The following is a 20,187-nucleotide window of genomic DNA, read 5'->3' as shown; positions in this document are numbered from 1 at the left end:
ATTATAGTACCACATGGGGCTGGGAAAAAGATATTAATATAAGTACATAATATAGATTCTAGTACATCAAAAGAAGTCAAAATATTATTAGAAAATCAAATGATATGATTATAACTCACATTTTTCTGCATGTTTGCTATGAAATAATATTTCATGAGCTATATCAATAAATTTTTTTTTTGGTTAGCCAAAAGTCTTATAAAATAAAAAGGGAAATGAGATAAGGTTGGCATGGCTTGTTCATAGTGAGTCCGTGATTATGTTCTATAAAGAAACTTTCCTTATTTGCTCATTGGTTTTATAAAGCATTCTAAAAGTCTTATTTCATTTATTAGAGTATTTTGTAAGACATTGGTATCTAGCTTATGTCTTTTTTATATATTTATATATAAATGTGTATGTGCTCAAAGTATTCACATGTACATTTACTCTCAGAAACTACCGTCATGGTTAAAGAACAAGCACCAAGTATTTTCAGCTTCTCGGTGCTTTTTGGATCGGAGTGTTTACTGTATGAGGAGCTCTCTTCTGCAAAGTCCTGTGTGGATTCTAGTCTGTGGTTCAGACATGCTTATTGCCTGCCAACGTTTATTAATGCTCTATGATCATTCTGATCCAATTTACGCATTCATAATTATGCCTGTACTTTCCTTCATTTGGGAAATTGTGACATAACTTTGTGGCAAGAGTGCCTTTGTTTTACCTTAAAATTAGTGACAGGATAAACACTTAAATCTTAAGGGTTTTAACCTTGAATTCTTCTTGTTTTATGATTTAAAAATATATACATAAATATATATTTTTAGGACTCTGAAGTTGATCCTGAGAAATTCTCCAGTAAGATAGAATGTGAAAGTCCAAACAATGACCTCAACAGATTCCGAGGCTTCCTGTGAGTGATACATGACTTACCTTTGTGTCTGTGAGTGGAATTGTGTGTTGCAACGATATTTAATTTGATAAAACTTTTGTGTTTACTTATATTCAAATTAAATCACTAATGGCCATATGTTTAGACACCTTAATAATTTGGTAAATATTTACCTATGTATATTCTAGAGATAACAAACAAAACCTTGTTCTCAAACTAATCCTAGTGTCCCAGTGACATGGACAGTTCTGGTTGACAAAAGTTAGCCAATGATTTGGAAACATATCTAAGAAGAAGTGTGAGAAATTATGACAATGTTCATTCTGGAGGCTACTTATTGTATCCACATCCCTCAGGAGCAGCTAGAATTTGGAGTTTTAGCTAATTTCGTGCCTGGCTTTGCCAATTAAGTGCTTTATGCCTTGAGCCAAGATATTTACTCTTTTAGTTTCTTTGTTTTTAAGAGGAGACAATTAGGCCTACTCCATAGTGGCGAGCTTGTAAGAAAATGGTGACGTTCCCCGCTCATTTCTGAGACCAGAATTATCCTGGTACCATTGCCCAGATATCAAAAGCATTCAAAGATATTTAAGGAAAGATCGGTGTCCCTCATGAACCACAAATGCAAAAATTCTACACAAAATTATAGCAAATCACATTCAAAGATATGTAAAAAGGATGATGCTTCATGACCAAAAGGTAGAATTGGTCTAACATTTGAAAATCAAGTAATCTGATCACTATGTTAACAAACTATAATTAACAAATTAAAAAAGAAAATCCAGGTGTTCATTTCATAGATACAGAAAAAAAAACATTTGAAAAAATCTAACTTTTGTTCTTCCAAACTGGTAATAAAAGGGAACTTTCTTAACCTGATAGAGGACATTTATGAGAAACTTTCAATAGCATACTTAATCATAGAAGACTAAATGCTTTTTCTCTAGGATCAGGAGCTAGACATAGATATTTACCAACCAAGTTTTTCAGGCTAGATCTGGAGATTTTAGCTTGTGCAGTCAGACCAAAAAAGGGGGCAAGGGGAATAAAAGGTGTCAAATACTAAAGAAAGAAGTAAAACTATCTTATTCATAGATGGTGTTATGGTCTTTGTAGAACATCTGGTAAAATCTACAAAAAACTACATGAATTAATAAGTGGATTTCCCAATGTTGTAGGAAACAAGATCAGTATAAAAACTCAACTGTATTTCTGTATACTAACAATGAGCAAATAAAAATTGAAAATTTAAAAATATAATTTACAATAGCATCAGAAAAATAAAATCATTAAGGATAAATTTGACAAGAGATGTGAAAGGCCTGTACACTGAGGACCAGCTATAGCAAATGTTGATGAGGATGTAGAAACAGTGAAACATTGATACTGCTGGTAGGAATGTCAGATTACTTTGAAAACAGTTTGAAACTTTACTAAAAAGTTAAACATACACCCACTGTGTAATCTGGCCGTTCCACTCTTATGTAGTTACCTAAGAGAAAAGAAACCTATAGTAACCTACACAAATGGTCAAATCAGCTTTATTTGTATTAACCCAAAACTGGAAACAACCCAAATGTTCATCAAGAAGTAAATAAATAAAACAAATTGTGGTGTATCCATAAATGGAATTCTACTCAGCAGCAAAAAAGAATTCACTAGTGGTAAGTGCAACAGCATGAATACATCTCAAAATAATCATGTTGAGTGAAAAGCCAGGCCGAAATAAAAAAAAGGATATATACTATATGATCTGATTTATACAATCTCTCAAAAACGAAAAATAATTTATAGTGACAAGAAGCAGATTAGTGGGTGCTGAGATGGGGAAGGTGGGAGGATGGATACAGAAGGACGTGGAAACCTTTGCAGGCAATGAATGTGTGTGTTGTCCTGATTGTGGAGATGGTTTCACAGGGGTAACATGTCAGAACCTCCTATTTTACACTTTAAATCTGTACACATGATTCATGTTAGTTATTCCTCAATGAAGTTGTTTAAAATTTTATGAAGCATAAAAGTTATCATGGGAGGAAGTGTATATTATCTTGAAGTAGCATCTGATACAGACGGGGGGGTCCAGCAGAGATGGGGAGCTATGCATTGGAAAGGAGAAAGGCTTAGTCCTGGTAAAAAGATAACACCAGAATTAAATCTCCAAGGCAGGCAATTAGGTACAAAGAGTGGCTGATATTCCAGATTGATGAAGCGACATAAGCAATGGCATAAACGCCTGAAACTGTGGTGTGTTTGTTCAGTTGTGAGTGGTCCTAAGTATGTCTGGAGTGCGGGCGAGCAACCAAGCAGGTCATAAAGAAGCCCAGTCTTGAAAGAATTTGTGTGTTTTACTTAAGGTGAAATATTTATCCTGAAGTCATTGGTGTTAACATTGGAGAAATTTTTTATGGCTAAATTTGAGATGATCTTCATGAAGAGACATTAGGCAGATACCCCTCTCATCAGAAACATGCTCATAAAACGTCTCTTAGGATGAGTGCTTTTCTAGGATTATTTCCTTCAGCCTCTGACAGTTCATAAAGTTTCCTCTTGTACATGTCAGATGCAGGGGCTGCCTGATAGCAGATCTGTCTTAGAGTCCAGCCTATACAACATTCACTCCCCACAGCTGGGAGTGCTGACTCTCCTGACAAAACCAGACTTGCCTTTGGGGCAAGATGGATCCTGTTTATAGACATGAGAGAACGGGAAGGAACACTAGCCTCACACTGTGTGATCTGGAGCATAGAAATCTTTCCTCAATCTGATCATAGCATGTATTTAGTAGATTTCAATATATTATATATATCAGAGCATTGTTGCCACTCTACTTCTAACCGTATGTTCTGATTCTGACAATTCTGTCTAATATCTGAGACTCTGATCTCTTGCTACCTTGGACCCTTTCACTGTGATTTGAACTTGACCAAATGTCTGGGACTGGAGCCTTTGCCTGGTCCACCTCTGTCAGCTTCAGCTTCTCTCTACACCCACTTTGGACATGGTTCTTAGCAGATGAGAGCACCACTTGCTGTGCGAGGTCCTGAGGCTTGCCCCAGAGCCCTAACCTTGTCCAAGGCCCCTTATGTTCCCGGCTTTCCACATTACCTCTTGCCCCTGATTCCTGGACACCATGTTCGCTTGCCTTTTGGTTCCTCCATTAGTGCTGAGCCCTTCTGATGTCTGTTTCCACATGTGCTTCCTTACTTCCTGATTAGCGTGCTCTGACCACTGAAGTGGTCTTCCTCCTGGAATCCACAACTAAGAGATACTCTCTGCTTCGTTTCCCCTCCCTCAGCTTCTTTCTTCCTTAGTGTTCGGACTTCCCTGGGTCTGCTCTGTTGATGCCTATATTGAGATCTGGCTTCACTAGTTTGCAGAGAAGCATTTTAATGAATCAGCCCAGAAAGATTCAGTGATTCTCTGTGGAATTTATTTTTAGCCATTGAAATAGCTCCGTGTCCTTTTCTTACTTTATGGCCTATTTTTTTTAAGTGAAATGAGGGGAGGTAGAGACACAGACTCCCGTATGCGCCCACCAGCCTTCATCTGGGGCTGATGATGGAATCAATCTTAGTGCCTGAGGCCGGTGCTTGGACCACCTGAGCTATCCTCAGTGGCCAGGGCAATGAGCCACTGGCTGCGGGAGGGAAGGAGAAAGAAAAGGGGGAGATGGAGGGGAAGAGAAACAGATGGTCTCACGTTTTATCTGTTCCCTGACTAAGGATCTAACGCAGGACATCCGCACACTGAGCCAACAATCTATCCACTGAGCCAACTGGCTAGGGTGCCTGTTTTCTAAAATCAACAAAAATTTTGAAAGACTTAAGCTCACTCTCTGTCTGATGCTTCCTCTGATCTTCTGACCCTTAGGCAGAACTGACTTCTCCCTATTTGTGTCCACATCGTATGCTAACTATCATATTTCTATCATAATAGCCATAATGTTTTTATTACATGTCGGTATGTTTTATATTAATCACCTCCTCTTAGATCACAGTAGTCAAGACTGTATGTTTGTTTTTCTATTCCCAGCATCAGGTGGGAGGTCTGGGACATAGTTGATGTTACATAGATTCTTGAATGGATGAGAGCTCTATGTGTTTAGTCTGTGCTTCATTTAGAATCCAAAGGCCCATGTCATAAGTGCCAAACATCACGCACCCATCAGGTGTAGGACACGTTTAGCATTTGGGCAGATGCAACTAAAATAGAAGCTAGCATGAGGGTAAGCTAGAGTTAGGTAATGGTAAAAAATAAGGATCCCAGGGGAAATTTTTTAGCATTTACTAAGGCACTTTGCAACTGGGGCTTTTGTATGTTAACTTTGTCCTATGAAGCAGTGGTCCCCAACCTTTTTTGGGCCACGGACCAGTTTAATGTCAGAAAATATTTTCATGGACCAGCCTTTAGGGTGGGACAGATAAATGTATCACGTGACCGAGACAAGCGTCAAGAGTGAGTCTTAGATGGATGTAACAGAGGGAATCTGGTCATTTTTAAAAAATAAAACATCGTTCAGACTTAAATATAAATAAAACGGAAATAATGTAAGTTATTTATTCTTTCTCTGCGGACAGGTACCAAATGGCCCACAGACTGTACTGGTCCACGACCCGGGGGTTGGGGACCACTGCTATAAAGATAGGTTCTACGGGTGACACATGGTATATTGATGAGGGTTGGGTGGTGCTTGCCTGAGATTGTGAATATTGGGACTTAATTTCCTCAAACCAGGAAATTAATTGGGACTTAACTTCCTGTAAAACCAGGATGTTGAGTTAGATTAAACCCAAGGACACTTCTAGTTCCGACCATGACGCCGTGGTTCATGCTTTGTATATAAACCCGTATATACAAAGGAATACAAACATGCACTTCTTAGAAGAAAGTGCTTTACGACTTACAGGAGTGAAATGACATCTAGCTCTCTCCTCTTTTGATAAACCTTCTTGGAAGTGTTTCTATTTTCTTTTCCTTGTAATTCCAGATAGCAAAGATAGCGGAAACAATGACAATTTTCCTGTATATGAGAAGGAAGCAACAACTTGTAGACTGAAGTATATATTTCACTTAGAAAACAATCTCATTTTAGTGGTGAAATTAAGAGGGCATTTTCAAAATGTGAAATACATTACTTTTTGCTTATTTTTAAAAAAAGTTTCCCAATAATTTCGCTCCGTATTTTTACCACCCTGATAATCTAATCAAGTGATGGCTTTGATAATTTTTAGATTGTTTAACACAAAATTTCAAACATGTGAAATTAGAAAGAGAAGTATAATGAACACTCATGGGCTCTCTCCCAGTTTGTTTCAGTTATCCTCTCTTCCTTACAGCATACCACTTCACTGTAAATACTACATTATGAATATGTAGTAGAAAGGACTTTTTTAAAAACCATAGTGATAACGTCATCATCACAGCTAACTAAATTAAGACCAATTTCTTTTTTTTATAAATTTTATTAATTTTAATGGGGTGACATCAATAAATCAGGGTACATGTATTAAAAGAAAACATGTCCAGGTTATCTTGTCATTCAATTATGTTGCATACCCATCACCCAAAGTCAGATTGTCCTCCGTCACCTTCTATCTAGTTTTCTTTGTGCCCCTCCCCCTCCCCCTGTCCCTCCTTCCCTCACCCCCCATAACCACCACACTCTTGTCCATGTCTCTTAGTCTCGTTTCTATGTCCCACCAATGTATGGAATCATGCAGTTCTTGGTTTTTTCTGATTTACTTATTTCACTCTGTATAATGTTATCAAGATCCCACCATTTTGTTGTAAATGATCCGATATCATCATTTCTTATGGCTGAGTAGTATACCGTAATGTATATGTGCCACATCTTCTTTATCCAGTCATATTATATATATATAGTGATTAAAGCCTTTAAGCAAACTCTTGGCCAATACAACAAGAATCCATAAAAGAGTAGTGTCCTTAACATGTTCACCAAGTCCAAGTTGGCACCAACACCATTCCAAATCCCTGCGAATGCAACCCAACCCCAGTTCAGTCCATTAGGAGCTATCACAAGGAGCAGGAGTCCAGAAAAAGTCCACATCCAGGAAAAGTCCACATGGCACTGGAATTGTTGTCACAATTCTATACTTTGCAGCTCACGTCCAAGTCCCAATGACTGCTGCCTCTAGCGGTCATTCATTCGGTAATGATTCAGGTAGACTGGAAAAGCCATCTGCAGCATGTGTGGAGATGGAGCCTCTGTTCTCCTCTGCCTGGAGAGATGAGACCAGGGTGCTTTTCCCTGGAGCTCTGCAACTGTGGCATGGTAAAGAGAACCTTGGGATACACTAAGCTGGGTGGCAAAGGTAAATTCACAATAGAAGTTGGCAAAAGGGGGAGAGAGAGCTCTAAATTAGGAGTAGGTCCCAGCCAGTCTTGATGTGGCTTCTTCAGTGTTCCTTGGTTGAAGAGTCCTCTTAGTTTAGTCCAAAGTTGGTTTTTCCAGATGATAGTTCTTAAAATTAGTTTGTAATCCACTTTGGTTCTGGGAGGTGGGAGTTGGTACGTCCGCCTACTCCATCGCCATCTTCAAGACCAATTTCTTAATACCATCTAGTACCTACATAGTCTTTGTTCAGATTTCTCCAATTATCTCAAGAAAATACTTTTATAGTGAACTTATTCTGATCAGTATCAAATCAAGGTCTGCACATCACATTTGGTTGCTATGTCTCTAGATTTCTCTTCCAAAGAAATTGGGTCATTTAGCTTGTAGCATTTACCACATTCTAGATTGAGCTGATTACATCCTTCCTGTATTGAGTCCCCCGACCCTCCTTCTGCTTCCATTCCATTTGCTTTTTGAATAAATCAAGTCATTTTGCCACATTTTAGATTTAATTGACTGAGTCCATGCAGTGATGGTTGACATGTTTCTCTGGCCCTCTTATTATCCTATAAACTGTCCGGGGTTACTATAAGGTAGATCTGATGAAAGAAATAGTTTCTCTCCCTAGAAAAAGACAAATATATATTATGCACATGCACACACACACAGGCAGAAAATATTGCTTCCAATTTTAAAGGCTTCATAGATCCACAGAAGCCACGGACCTCAGGTTGGTTTGCCCTGATAAGAACTTGATTAGGTTCTCATGGAGATACACACTTCCTGTCCCATAACATGTGGAGGCCTGTGGTGTCCCCTTGTCCTGTTGGTAGTTATGTTAAGATTGGTGTTGTCAGCCTTATCCTTTCATTATCAAGTTCCCCACCAGCCTTTTACTTAATGATTTTAGCAACCACCAATTATCCTTACCTAGATGATTTGTTGATACCATTCAGGTTGAAATAGTCATTTTTAATTCTATCAAGAACTTCTTTCTCATCAACTATTAATTACCTGAAATACAGTTTGTACTAGAGAAGCAGGTTCCTTATTTGGAATATTTTTGAGCTCCTATAAAACTAGAAATTGACAAAAAAAAAACAAATAGAAAACAATGGCATTTAGAAATGTGTTACATCTTTGTCCCAGCCAAAGCTGGTAACTCTGAAATAACAATGGCAAATAGGCCAGAGATTTTAAAACTTTCCTATGAATTGTCTAACTTAATACTCTAATGAAGGAAACTCAAAACTATGATTTTTATTTTTATATTCTTACTTTTGCTGTTTAAAAATGAACCTATATGCTGTCTTTCTTACAGAGAACATTCCAACAAAGAACGTGTGGGTCTCAGTAAAGAAAATTTATTACTTAGAGGTTGCACCATTAGAAACACAGAGGCTGTTGTGGGCATTGTGGTTTATGCAGGTTGGTTTTCACCATTGTCTTTATGCTTTTCTACAGTTAATATTTTTCATTCACTCAAAATGCTTTCATCTTCAAAAGCAGAAAGGAAAATTTTGTCTTGATAAACTTAATCATTGGTCTCTGTTTTTCTAAATGGATTACAGAAAGCAAACAAAATTAACCAAATATATTGTGCAACTACCTTTTATGAAATTATCTTCCAGAGAGAATTTAAAATATGGTATTTGCTGCCTGGCTTTAATTTACACATTCTCTGACTTTCTTTTTTTCTTCTTTATTTTCTTTTTATTTTACTTTATTAAATTTAATGCAGTGACATTGATAAATCAGGGTACATATGTTGAGAGAAAACATCTCCAGATTATTTTGACATTTGATTATGCTGTATACCCCTCACCCAAAGTCAAATTGTCTTCCGTCACCTTCTATCTGGTTTTCTTTGTGCCCCTCCCCTCCCCCACCCCCTCTCTCTCCTTCCCGCCCCATCCCTCCCACCCCACCCCCATTACCATCACATTCTTGTCCATGTCTCTGAGTCTCATTTTTAACACATTCTCTGACATGTTGTGTTATTTATATAGGCCATGAAACCAAAGCAATGCTGAACAACAGTGGCCCAAGGTATAAGCGCAGCAAATTAGAAAGAAGAGCAAACACTGATGTCCTCTGGTGTGTTCTGCTTCTGGTTCTAATGTGTTTAACTGGTGCATTGGGTAGGTAAAATTTTATTATTTACAGGCATTTTTTTCAGCAAGATATCCATTTAAAAGTGTCTTACTTTCAAAGATTTATGCATGTCTGACTTACATAAAGAAGGTTTGGCCCTGGCTTGTTGGCTCAGTGGTAGAGCGTCAGCCTGCCGTGCAGGAGTCCCGGGTTCGATTCCCAGCCAGGGCACACAGGAGAAGCGCCCATCTGCTTCTCCACCCCTCCCCCTCTCCTTCCTCTCTGTCTCTCTCTTCCCCTCCCGCAGCCAAGGCTCCATTGGAGCAAAGTTGGCCCCGGGCGCTGAGGATGGCTCCATGGCCTCTGCCTCAGGCACTAGAATGGCTCTGGTTGCAACAGAGCAACGCCCCAGATGGGCAGAGCATCGCCCCCTAATGGGTGGATCCCGGTCAGGTGCATGTGGGAGTCAGTCTGACTGTCTCCCCGTTTGCAGCTTCAGAAAAATACAAAAAAAAAAAGAAGGTTTTATTTGCCAGTGATTTTTTCCCCCTCAAATCCTGATCTCATTATTTGGTCTGAAAATCACTAATGTTTATCATATTCAACTATACATCCCACAGTACTGAAGGGACTTGGGAAGAGTGTAAAATAGAGAGAGAAACAGAGACAAGAGAATGTGTAGAATTTGAATTTGAATTTGTTTCCAAGAACAAACAGTTGGTGTCCAACCAAAATAAATACTCTCATCTCTTATTTTAAAAATAAAGTTCTATATTGTCATAATATACACTGCTCACAAAATAGGAGAGATACTTTATTGCTTTATATTCATTTTGAAATATCCCCTAATTTTTGTGAGCAGTATATATGTAACATCCACTTGATAACTGTGTATTTTTTTGAAAGGTCATGGAATCTGGCTGAGTAGATATGAAAATGTACTCTTTTTTCATATGCCTGAGGCTGATGGACAAGTCATATCACCAGTGTTGGCAGGATTCTATATGTTTTGGACCATGATCATTTTGTTACAGGTAATTTCTGTTGAGCTCATCATAGAATTTTAAGATCTTTGTTACTTACCCAGCTATATTTAGTTTCTGAATCTTTCTTTCCCCTGTCTGACATTTTTTAAATTGTTTGGTTCTTATTAGGTCTTGATTCCCATTTCTCTCTATGTTTCCATTGAAATTGTGAAACTTGGACAAATTTATTTTATTCAAAGTGATATGGATTTCTACAATGAAAAAATGGATTCTACCATTCAGTGCCGAGCCCTGAACATCACCGAGGATCTTGGGCAGATTCAGTACCTATTTTCTGATAAGACAGGAACCCTCACTGAGAATAAGATGGTTTTTCGAAGATGTAGTGTGGCAGGCTTCGATTACTGTCATGAAGAAAATGGTGAGTGTTGGTGTCTATGAAAAACAACCTTAACATTGACCTGTTGGCACTCAGTTAAAGCTTTGATAAATCTAGCATACAAGTGCTAGATTTAAGCATTGGGTCTTTAACTCATTCAAATGGGCTTTTAGCTTAATTGTCATCCTTTCAAAAGTTAGTAGGTTAAGGTCAAGGAGTCTACTGCCATAGTTTCTTTTAAAAGAAAGTGAATGAACCTAAATTTCATAATCTTGAAGTTCAGGGGCAAAAACCTTCCAGTCAGAGGGAGCAGCTTGTCCAGCCCTCAGAATGAATTGAACTTGGCAATTTTCAAAGTAAAAGAAAGGCCAGTGAGTCTGGGTTTTAATGGAAGAGGAGAGGCAAGAAAGGTAGAGAGGTCAGCAGAGGTCAGATTGTCTTGAGTGGTGGAAGCCAAGAAAGGGGGTTTAGATTGTATTCTGAGTGAACTGTGAGGCCACGGGAGGGTCTGTTCAGGGAGTGATCTGGTCTGCTTTATCTTTTAGGAAGATCACTCTAGCTACTGTGTGAGGAATGGATTGCTGAGGGGCAAGGAGACCAGTTATGAGGCTATTGCACTAGTCCAGCTGAGAGATGATGGTGGCTTGGACTAAGGTAATGGAGATGGAGAGAAGTCAAGATATTTGGGATGTATTTTGGATGCATAATGGACAGCTGTTGGTGATGCTTTACCCATGGGGGCTGGGGAAGACGAGGAATCAGGGAGAATCCTAGATTTTTTATGTAAATAACTAGATCATTAAATACCATTCACAAAGATGAGGAAAACAGAGAAAGTAAGTCTGGGGGAGAAGAAAAGGAGAGTTCTGTATTCGCATGTCAAATTTAAGTTATCTGTTATTTATTTGTTCAACAAGTATATACTGAGTATCTGTCAACCTCTGCATTGGGCTCTGGAGATATCACACTAACAAAGCATACAATCAGCTGCCCTTTTGGAGTTCATGTTAAAAAGATAAGTAAATAAGAAATAGTATATAGATGGCGGTAAGGGCTGGGATAGGACTTACAGTAAATAGTGTGGATAGGTCTGGGAAGTTTTGGCTGACAAGGGGACAAGATAAGAAACTTGAGGGTAGTAAAGGAGTGAGCCGTGCCGATATCTGGACATCATCGAAGAACCCTCTGGACATCCCAACTGGAAGTCTGAAATGAAGGATTGGATATACTCCTCTGGATTCCAATTAGGAGTCAGAGTTGAAGGTATAGGTTTGGAGGTCATGTGCAAAAAGATGATATGTCATAGATGGGACCAGATGACATCACCAAGGAAGAGTACTACAGGTGGAGAAGGGAAGGAGCTTCTGTAGTAACCCAATAGTTGAGGGTTGAGGAGGAGAGAGGGCAGCAGGAGAAACTAAGAAGGTGCAGCCAGTGAAGTAGGAGGAAAAACAGGTATGCACAGGGTCAGAGAAACAAAAAGAGTCATTTCAAGGAGAAAAGAGTCAACTCGGTTGAATATTGCTAAGAGCGCAGATAAAGCAGACAGATCGTTGGATTTGGTAACGCGGAGCTTATGGATGACTGTGACAAGAGCAGTATCAGTGGATAGACGGGGACAGAAAGCCATGAGATTAGTTGAGGAGAGGCTGGTGGAGGTGAACGAAGGGAAAACTATAAGGGTGAAGTCCTTGAGGAGGCCAGAGGGTTGGATGAGATCACAAGTGGAGGGTTTGGCGTTTGAGTCTTGATCCACACTAGGAAGAGGGAAGACAGAGGATTCGGGTGCAGATGCAGACAGGGTTGGTAGAGTCGATGATGGGAAAAGAAGGGAGTTTCTGTCTGATGGATTCTACTTTCCTCCAGGAGGTAAGTTCATTAACTCAGTATATTGGGGGAGTAGGAGGGGGTGGAGGTTTGGTTTAAAAAGGGAAGAGATGGTACAAAATAGCTGTTTCAGTGAATACCTGACATATTCATCTTGCAAGTGGTTCTTCTTAGGTAATGACGCAGTGTGGTTTTCACCCCTCAGCCAAGAGGTTAGAGTCCTATCAGGAAGCTGTGTCTGAAGATGAGGATTCTGCAGACACTCCCAGTGGCTCCCTCAGCAATATGGTGGGGCCACGGGCCCCCGGCTGCAGGATGGTGCGTAACGGGCCTTTGGGAAGTAAGCCCTCAAATCATCTTGCTGGGAGCTGTTCCGCTCTAGGAGGTGGAGAAGGAGCCAGCGAAGTGCCTCACTCCAGACAAGCCGCTTTCAGCAGCCCCATTGTAAGTGTGACTGTGTGACTTGACTCTCATTCACCCACAGTGAATAATGAAAGAATACCCTCCTAATTTAAGGGCCCAACACTGTTGTCTTTTTTTTTGCTTTCTGAAGTTGGAAACAGGGAGGCAGTCAGACAGACTCCCGCATGCGCCCAACCTGGATTCACCCGGCATGCCCACCAGGGGGCGATGCTCTGCTGCAACCAGAGCCATTCTAGCGCGTGAGGCAGAGGCCATGGAGCCATCTTCAGCGCCCGGGCCAACTTTGCTCCAATGGAGCCTTGGCTGCAGGAGGGGAAGAGAGAGACAGAGAGGAAGGAGAGGGGGAGGGGTGTGGAGAAGCAGATGGGCACTTCTCCTGTGTGCCCTGGCTGGGAATCGAACCCGGGACTCCTGCATGCCAGGCTGATGCTCTACCACTGAGCAAACCGGCCAGGGCCACTGTTGTCTTTTTGACCTGAAAAGAGACCACATAATCTCCGTTCAGTGTGAGAGTGCCACACACATAATTAGAAGTAAAACAAACAATATAGCAACTTCCGAATTTGGGGGATGCTTCAGTGTTGTGGGATAATATATCATTTCTGGGGGGGAAAGTACTATTTGTGGTCCAGGCCAGTCATGTCTGGGCCTGAAGAAGGCTGCGGTGGTATAAGGACCGGGGTTCACACTCAGCAAAGCTGACCAGGGTTATCTCGTACACAGGTAAGCATGTCTGAGTCTTAAGACAATTCAGAGGCCTTTTGGTACCCTCCCAGGCCTTTTTATTTTGTGTAATCTCCTTTTAAATGCCATCAAACCTGTGTCCTCTTCCCCACTTCTAGTTCTTAGAGAGGCATTTTCTAATATTTCTGTTTTAGAGCTCAACGGGGTGTGTCCCTGAGTCCCAGAGGGAAGTTTCAGGAACTGTCTAGTCACACCCATTGACAAACCCATTTTATGGCAGAATACTGAGGACTATGTGGAAGATGGGAGAGAGGAGAGATACTTGTATGAAAGGATTAGAAATCAAAAGTTGGACTGTACTTAAAATTACTTCTATAAAATTTCAATTGCCTTTTCTGTCTTCCACGTTCCATTAACTCATGTGTTTTACCAAGGCGAAGTGAGCTCTAAAATAAATGGCTTAATAAGGTTGTATCAGCTTTGGGGAAACTTTGTATTTTTGCATTGAATTTATGGTCTGGATTTCACAGTAGAAACGTAACCTGAGTAACCCCAGGTGGTCTCATTTGTCCTGGGAAGGCCTTCGGGAAGATCTCCTGGCTTTTTTCAATGTTGCCAATAAAAATGACAGCAGCAGAGGTGATCATTTCCCTGCATCACATTTAGTTCATTTCTGTGGCACCAAGGATATAAAACCTGTCACGTTGTGTCTTTGCCATATGTCAGGCTGTTCCAAACACCTAGACGTAATTTTTCTCCAACTTCTTAAGAGAAAACAGGGTAGGAATGTGCACAATGTATTCTTCGTACCCGGTCTCACTGGGTTTGGTGAAAGACATTGTTCCTATCTCCTGTTCGGTTGAAGTTCGTAGTCAATGCAGTCCTCATTAATAATGTACATTCTGCCACTGAGCCAACTGGCCAGGGCTGCCCTGGCGTGCAGAAGTCCCGGGTTCGATTCCCGACCAGGGCACACAGGAGAGGCGCCCATCTGCTTCTCCACCCCTCCCCTTCTTCTTCCTCTCTGTCTCTCTCTTCCCCACCCGCAGCCGAGGCTCCATTGGAGCAAAGATGGCCCGGGCGCTGGGGATGGCTCCTTGGCCTCTGCCCCAGGCGCTAGAGTGGCTCTGGTCGCTACAGAGCGACGCCCCGGAGGGGCAGAGCATCGCCCCCTGGTGGGTGGAACGTCGCCCCCTGGTGGGCATGCCAGGTGAATCCTGGTCGGGTGCATGCGGGAGTCTGACTGACTGTCTCTCCCCGTTTCCAGCTTCAGAAAAATACAAAAAAAAATAAATAATGTACATTCTGAATTTTCCAATTTTTGTCCTTTATTTCCCTAGCCTCACTTTCCATGATGCCACAAACACTAAATCTTTTTTTTAGAAGAATAAAGCTTACTGTCTTGTGCTTCATAGATTCTGGTTATAAAAGCTACTTCTCATTTAGATTTAAAACTCTCATTTTTGGATACTTGTTAGAACAAGGCTTTGTCTTATTGGCTCTGCAGGAAACAGATGTGGTACCAGACACCAGGCTTTTAGACAAATTCAGTCAGATTACACCTCAGCTCTTCACCCCGCTGGGCGAGGCTGTCCCGAGTCCACCTCCCGAAATGTTGTACATCGTCGACTTCTTCATTGCTTTGGCCATTTGCAACACAGTTGTGGTTTCTGCTCCTAACCAACCACGACAAAAGGTAAGGTTGCGGATACAAACAAGGGTCAGCTTCCAGAGGGGAACTTTGAATTTAAATGTACCTGTACTCGTCTTGTTATATGGATAATAAATAATAATAATAATAGCGGCTAATACCCCTTAACAGCTCTTCTGTTAAGTGAGAGAAGGGGAGATAGAGAGACAGACTCCTACATGTGCCCCAACCAGTAACCACTTGGCAACCCCCGTCTTGATCCAATGCTCTGTGCGTCTGGAGCTGCTCACACTGAGCTATTTTTAGTGCCTGAGGCAGAGACTCTGCAGAGCCAACTTAATATCCAGAGCCGATGTGTTCGAATCAATTAAGACATGGCTATGGGAGAGGGAAGAGAGGGGAGATGGCCGAGTCACCTGGCCAGGGCGCCTGTTAACATTTATGCAGCACTTAATTTGTGCTCTGTACTTACAATGTTCTAAGTGATTTTTTTGGTATTAACATATTTAATACTCCCAACAATCCCATAAGGGTAGGTACTATTACTCTTCTGTAACTTCCTGTTTTACAGTTGAGGTTAAGTAACTGCCTAGCCGCAGGGTGGTTCTGTGGGATCTGAACGCAGGAAGTGTATGCCTCAGTGTTGCCACACCACGGCGCCTCCTCTGGGAAGGGTGACTGAGGAGAGCGAGCCTTGTGCACTGTGGCTCTGTTCATTTCGCCTTGGTCTTCTCAGCAAACTGGAGCTTGCTCTGAGACCTCCGATCCCACCCACATACTTCACACTGCATCAAGCAAGATACAGAATACGGATTTATCATCATGTTTAATGAGAATGTGCCTTTCTTGTGTGCCATTTGGGTTAGTTTCCCCTCAACCCAATCTGAAATCCAATACATCTACAATACACCCAAGTTCCACAATTCCCACACAAGCTGGGTTTCTAAGGTCTGCGTGTAGCTTAGGATTCATGGAAAATTCATTTTCAATTAAAAAGAAAGACTTGTTTCCGAGACTGGCGGTTCACCGCTCGCTGTGCTGGCTTCCTCGTGTAGAACTATCTTCCCTTTTGCACACAGCCACTTAAAATTCCATTTGCAGCATAACCCAATTAAATTTTAATTTTCCATCAAGATCATTTTCTTCTGGCAACTTCGGAGGTGGTCAACTTTAACATAAAAATAATTTACTTCCAATTAAGCTTTCATGTGATCAGAAACTGTATTTTCTTAAGATTTCAAGTAGAAGGTTGTCCTCCAAAAAGGGATTATGTAATTAGAGAAGAAATCGCTGGATGTTCTGTTTTCTGCCAGTACAACACTTCTTATACATGTATCAATATTTCCAAAGTAGACAGCTTTTGGTGTTTTCTGCTTAAGAAATATTGGCACCTTATCCTGAAAGAATATAATATTTATGGCTGAAAATAAAATCTGTGTCGGCACCTGGGAGGCTGCTCTGTGATATTTCAAGGTAATGAAAGAAAGGGAGGAGCTAGGAGCCAATCACAGTCTTCGTGGAAGACAGAACCCTCATCTGGGATTGAGCTTTGCTTTTCACTTCTGCGTCACTAGTAACTTTAAAAGTTGAGCTTTATGAGTCCCTCAAACTATTATAAAAGTAATAATTTTTAGAAGAAAACTTTTTAATTCCTTGGGCATTTCTGAATGGAGAAAATTATAGGATTCAATTAATTGATCTTCGTAATCTAATGTGCTATTATTGAATACTTAATTTGCTTACCATTTTAAAATTGTTATTGCTATGATGCATACAATGAAGATTATGGATTTTTTTCTATATTTTAAATTGCCTCATTAAAAAAATTACTAATAAGTACACGCACCGCTGGCAATATTAGCATTTTATGTCTTTCCCTGTGAGTTGTCAAATTTTTTTCCAAATAGTTGTGTAGAAATTCATAACACCATCCACATTAGCACGTCTTTTTCATTATGGCTGATTTTATTTTTATTAATTGTTTCTGCGGCAGTGGTTCAGCCTGAAGCAAGCTGATACCTTTTTCAGGGAGTAATAACTCTTCGTATCTAATTTTTTTTTTTAAGTTTGATTTCAGAATTCTCTTAAAATGCTTTTGACTGTATCATTGAGACCTTCCCAAATTGTTTCCTAGATCCGACTCTCCTCACTGAGTGGAATGCCTATTAAGTCCTTGGAAGAGATTAAAAACCTTTTTCAGAGATTGTCTGTCCGAAGATCAAGTTCACCATCTCTTGCCAGTGGGAAAGAGCCCTCCTCGATGCTCCCGAATGCCTTTGTGAGCAGACTCCCTCTCTTCAGTCGGATGAGACTGGCTTCCCCAGTGGAGGAAGAGGTCTCCCAGGCCGGCGAGGGCCCTCTGGGCCCTGGCCGCTCAGCTTGCCCTGCAGAAACAGAGAAACAAAACGGTGATGCAGGCGTCACCCACGGCGAGGCGGATTCCCTGCCCGGACAGCCCTCGACCTCCGGTCTGTGTTACGAGGCTGAGAGCCCGGACGAAGCGGCCTTAGTGTACGCCGCCAGGGCTTACCAGTGCACTTTACAGTCCCGGACCCCAGAGCAGGTCATGGTGGACTTCGCTGCTTTGGGACCATTAACATTTCAACTCCTACACATCCTGCCCTTCGACTCAGTGAGGAAAAGAATGTCCGTTGTGGTCCGGCACCCCCTCTCCAACCAGGTTGTGGTGTACACGAAGGGTGCGGACTCAGCGATCATGGGGCTGCTCTCCGTGGCTTCCCCAGGTGGGTTCACGCTGGATCGGAGGGTAGCGACGTGAAGGGCTCAGAAATGAAAAGCCCACCGTCAATGGCTTTTTATCCAGGCAAACGAGCAGGTCCCTGGGCATCGGTCCCACTTGGAGAGCAAGAGCAGGATTTGGTGAGAAAGCACTTAAAGTTTTGGGGCTCCCAGACCTGGGTCAAGCCTGGCCTCTCATTAGCTTTGTCTAGAATCTAGATGAAGTTATCTGACTTCCGTGGCTGCATCTTCAGGAAATGGGGGTTAGAGTCCCTTCTTTATGGGTCCTCAGAGGTGTAATGTCATACTGTCTACAGTACGTGGACAGCCTTGGCCTGGTGACCAACAAATTGTAAGGGCCGACGAGCCGCTGCTAGCCTCATTGCAGCTGTTGTTGTGCGGTACCGGCATGGGAACGGTGTTTGTAATAAGTTCTTGGTATTTTCCTCTGCTCAGGGAGCAAGGAGTGAGAGGGAGGGAAAGATTAATTCTGAGGGTCCCTGTTATAAAGAAACATTTGTGATTCAAAACAACAAGGCCTTTGGTTTGTTGTGGTGAAGCTATAATTGCTTTTAAAAATGTGTCTGTAATTGGGCAGACTGGTGGGAACCCTTGTGTTTTTTTAATTACTTCAGATGGAGGAAGTCTGGAAAACCAACAGACGATAATAAGGGAGAAAACCCAGGAGCACCTGGACGACTACGCCAGGCGAGGGCTGCGCACTTTATGTATAGCAAAGAAGGTGAGGCTGTCAGCGCACCTCTGGTTCTTGCCCTGGGCGTGATCTGCGTTCAGAGGGCCTGACATCCACTGGGCTGCATTTTTATCAGGGGCAGGATCACTTCACTGACAAGGCAGACGGACTCTTGATCTTGAGCTCCCCGTTCTTAAAACTGTGTGTGAGCAGACAGAAAGTGCCTCATCCCTCCACTCCAGCTGCTTTTAAAGAACGTAGATGTAGATTTCTCCCTCACTGGCAACCTGAAGACAAAGGGAAATGTATCATTTGTTCCTTCTCAAGAATTCCACTTAATTTTCGTTTGGTATATGACTTTCTGGCTTCACCAATATAGTCCCCTCTCTCTCTTTCTACCTTGACAAATAACTAACCCCATACCCCAACCATCAAAAGACATCAGAGGTGCTGCTGACTTCTTATACCTCAAACTGAACAATCCTCATCCCATTTTCTCAACTTGTCCATCAGAATGAACGTAGTAAATGGAGGCTTCTCCTGACTACACACTCTCGGGTTTAATTAAATAGATTAACCCACTTTCCTTATATGTGGAGCCTAGAATTTCCCAGAGATACTGAGCTGTGGGGCGCATTCATCGCATCAGCAGTGTTATAGTAGGCTAATCATAGAATTCAGGACGCTTATGACCAGGTGCATGAGGGTATGGACCTGGCATGGGTGTGCCCAGAGAGAGGAACACCGAAAGTTAAGTTGATGACTTGATACTTCTCCAGAAGTCAATCCGGGCAAGATCGTCGCCTGGCCTGGCCTTGCCTCATAGCTCCTTTCCCCCCACAGGTCATGAGTGACACTGACTACACCGAGTGGCTGAGGAGTCATTTTTTAGCTGAAACAAGTATTGACAACAGGGAAGAATTACTACTTGAATCTGCCATGAGGTTGGAGAACAAACTAACTTTACTTGGTAGGTAGACCACGTTGTGTTTTATGAATGCAGAATTTTGAAAAAGCACTTGCTCTTTCTGAGTGATTCACCAGTGCCTTTTCCCCCCACTTTGAGCTAATGTGGTTCTGCCCACCCTATTCAGACTCATCTCTGGTCAGCTTCCAGTTCTTTCTAATCTGTTTTCCATTGCAGTGAACTAGACTTCATTCTTGTGATAGGAGCGGGGTGGTCTTCCTTAAGAAGGTCATTTAAAAACCCAACACTTAACATAGAGTACAAAGTCAACTAAATATCCTGGTTCAAGAGAAGAAAGCCCCAGTTTCTTGCCAGGCACTGGATAAGTTACTTGATATGTGTTGTCTTTTTGAATCCGCACAACAAATCTTCATTTTATTCATAAGAAACTTGGGGCACAGAGCGGTTCAGTGACTTGTCCAAAGTCACCTCTCGCTGACAAAGCTAGAGAGAAATTCAGGTCTCCCTGGCTCCGGGGACCGTATTCTTTATTCTGCACCTGCAGCTGGACTGA

At 41.6% G+C, this 20,187-nt stretch overlaps 1 protein-coding gene and 1 non-coding gene across 2 annotated transcripts in view; both read left to right on the top strand.

The window, feature by feature from the left end:
- ATP10D (ATPase phospholipid transporting 10D (putative)) overlaps positions 1–20,187 on the top strand; it is a 100,929-nt gene that overhangs the window by 53,135 nt on the left and 27,607 nt on the right. Inside the window, exons 5-14 of the mRNA XM_066279804.1 lie at positions 807–892; positions 8,551–8,657; positions 9,239–9,370; positions 10,230–10,357; positions 10,478–10,730; positions 12,721–12,959; positions 15,130–15,318; positions 17,408–18,017; positions 18,648–18,754; positions 19,550–19,676. Coding sequence (XP_066135901.1) covers positions 807–892; positions 8,551–8,657; positions 9,239–9,370; positions 10,230–10,357; positions 10,478–10,730; positions 12,721–12,959; positions 15,130–15,318; positions 17,408–18,017; positions 18,648–18,754; positions 19,550–19,676 — 1,978 coding nt within the window. The remainder of the gene's footprint in view (positions 1–806; positions 893–8,550; positions 8,658–9,238; positions 9,371–10,229; positions 10,358–10,477; positions 10,731–12,720; positions 12,960–15,129; positions 15,319–17,407; positions 18,018–18,647; positions 18,755–19,549; positions 19,677–20,187) is intronic.
- TRNAG-GCC (transfer RNA glycine (anticodon GCC)) lies at positions 9,479–9,554 on the top strand. The gene has a single exon. It is a non-coding gene; the product is annotated as a tRNA-Gly (tRNA).

The sequence above is a fragment of the Saccopteryx bilineata genome, chromosome 5 (genome assembly GCF_036850765.1).
Source record: "Saccopteryx bilineata isolate mSacBil1 chromosome 5, mSacBil1_pri_phased_curated, whole genome shotgun sequence".
Classification (NCBI taxonomy): domain Eukaryota; kingdom Metazoa; phylum Chordata; class Mammalia; order Chiroptera; family Emballonuridae; genus Saccopteryx; species Saccopteryx bilineata.
The sequence above is the reverse complement of the archived record's forward strand: the minus strand, read 5'-3'. Positions and strand labels throughout refer to the sequence as shown.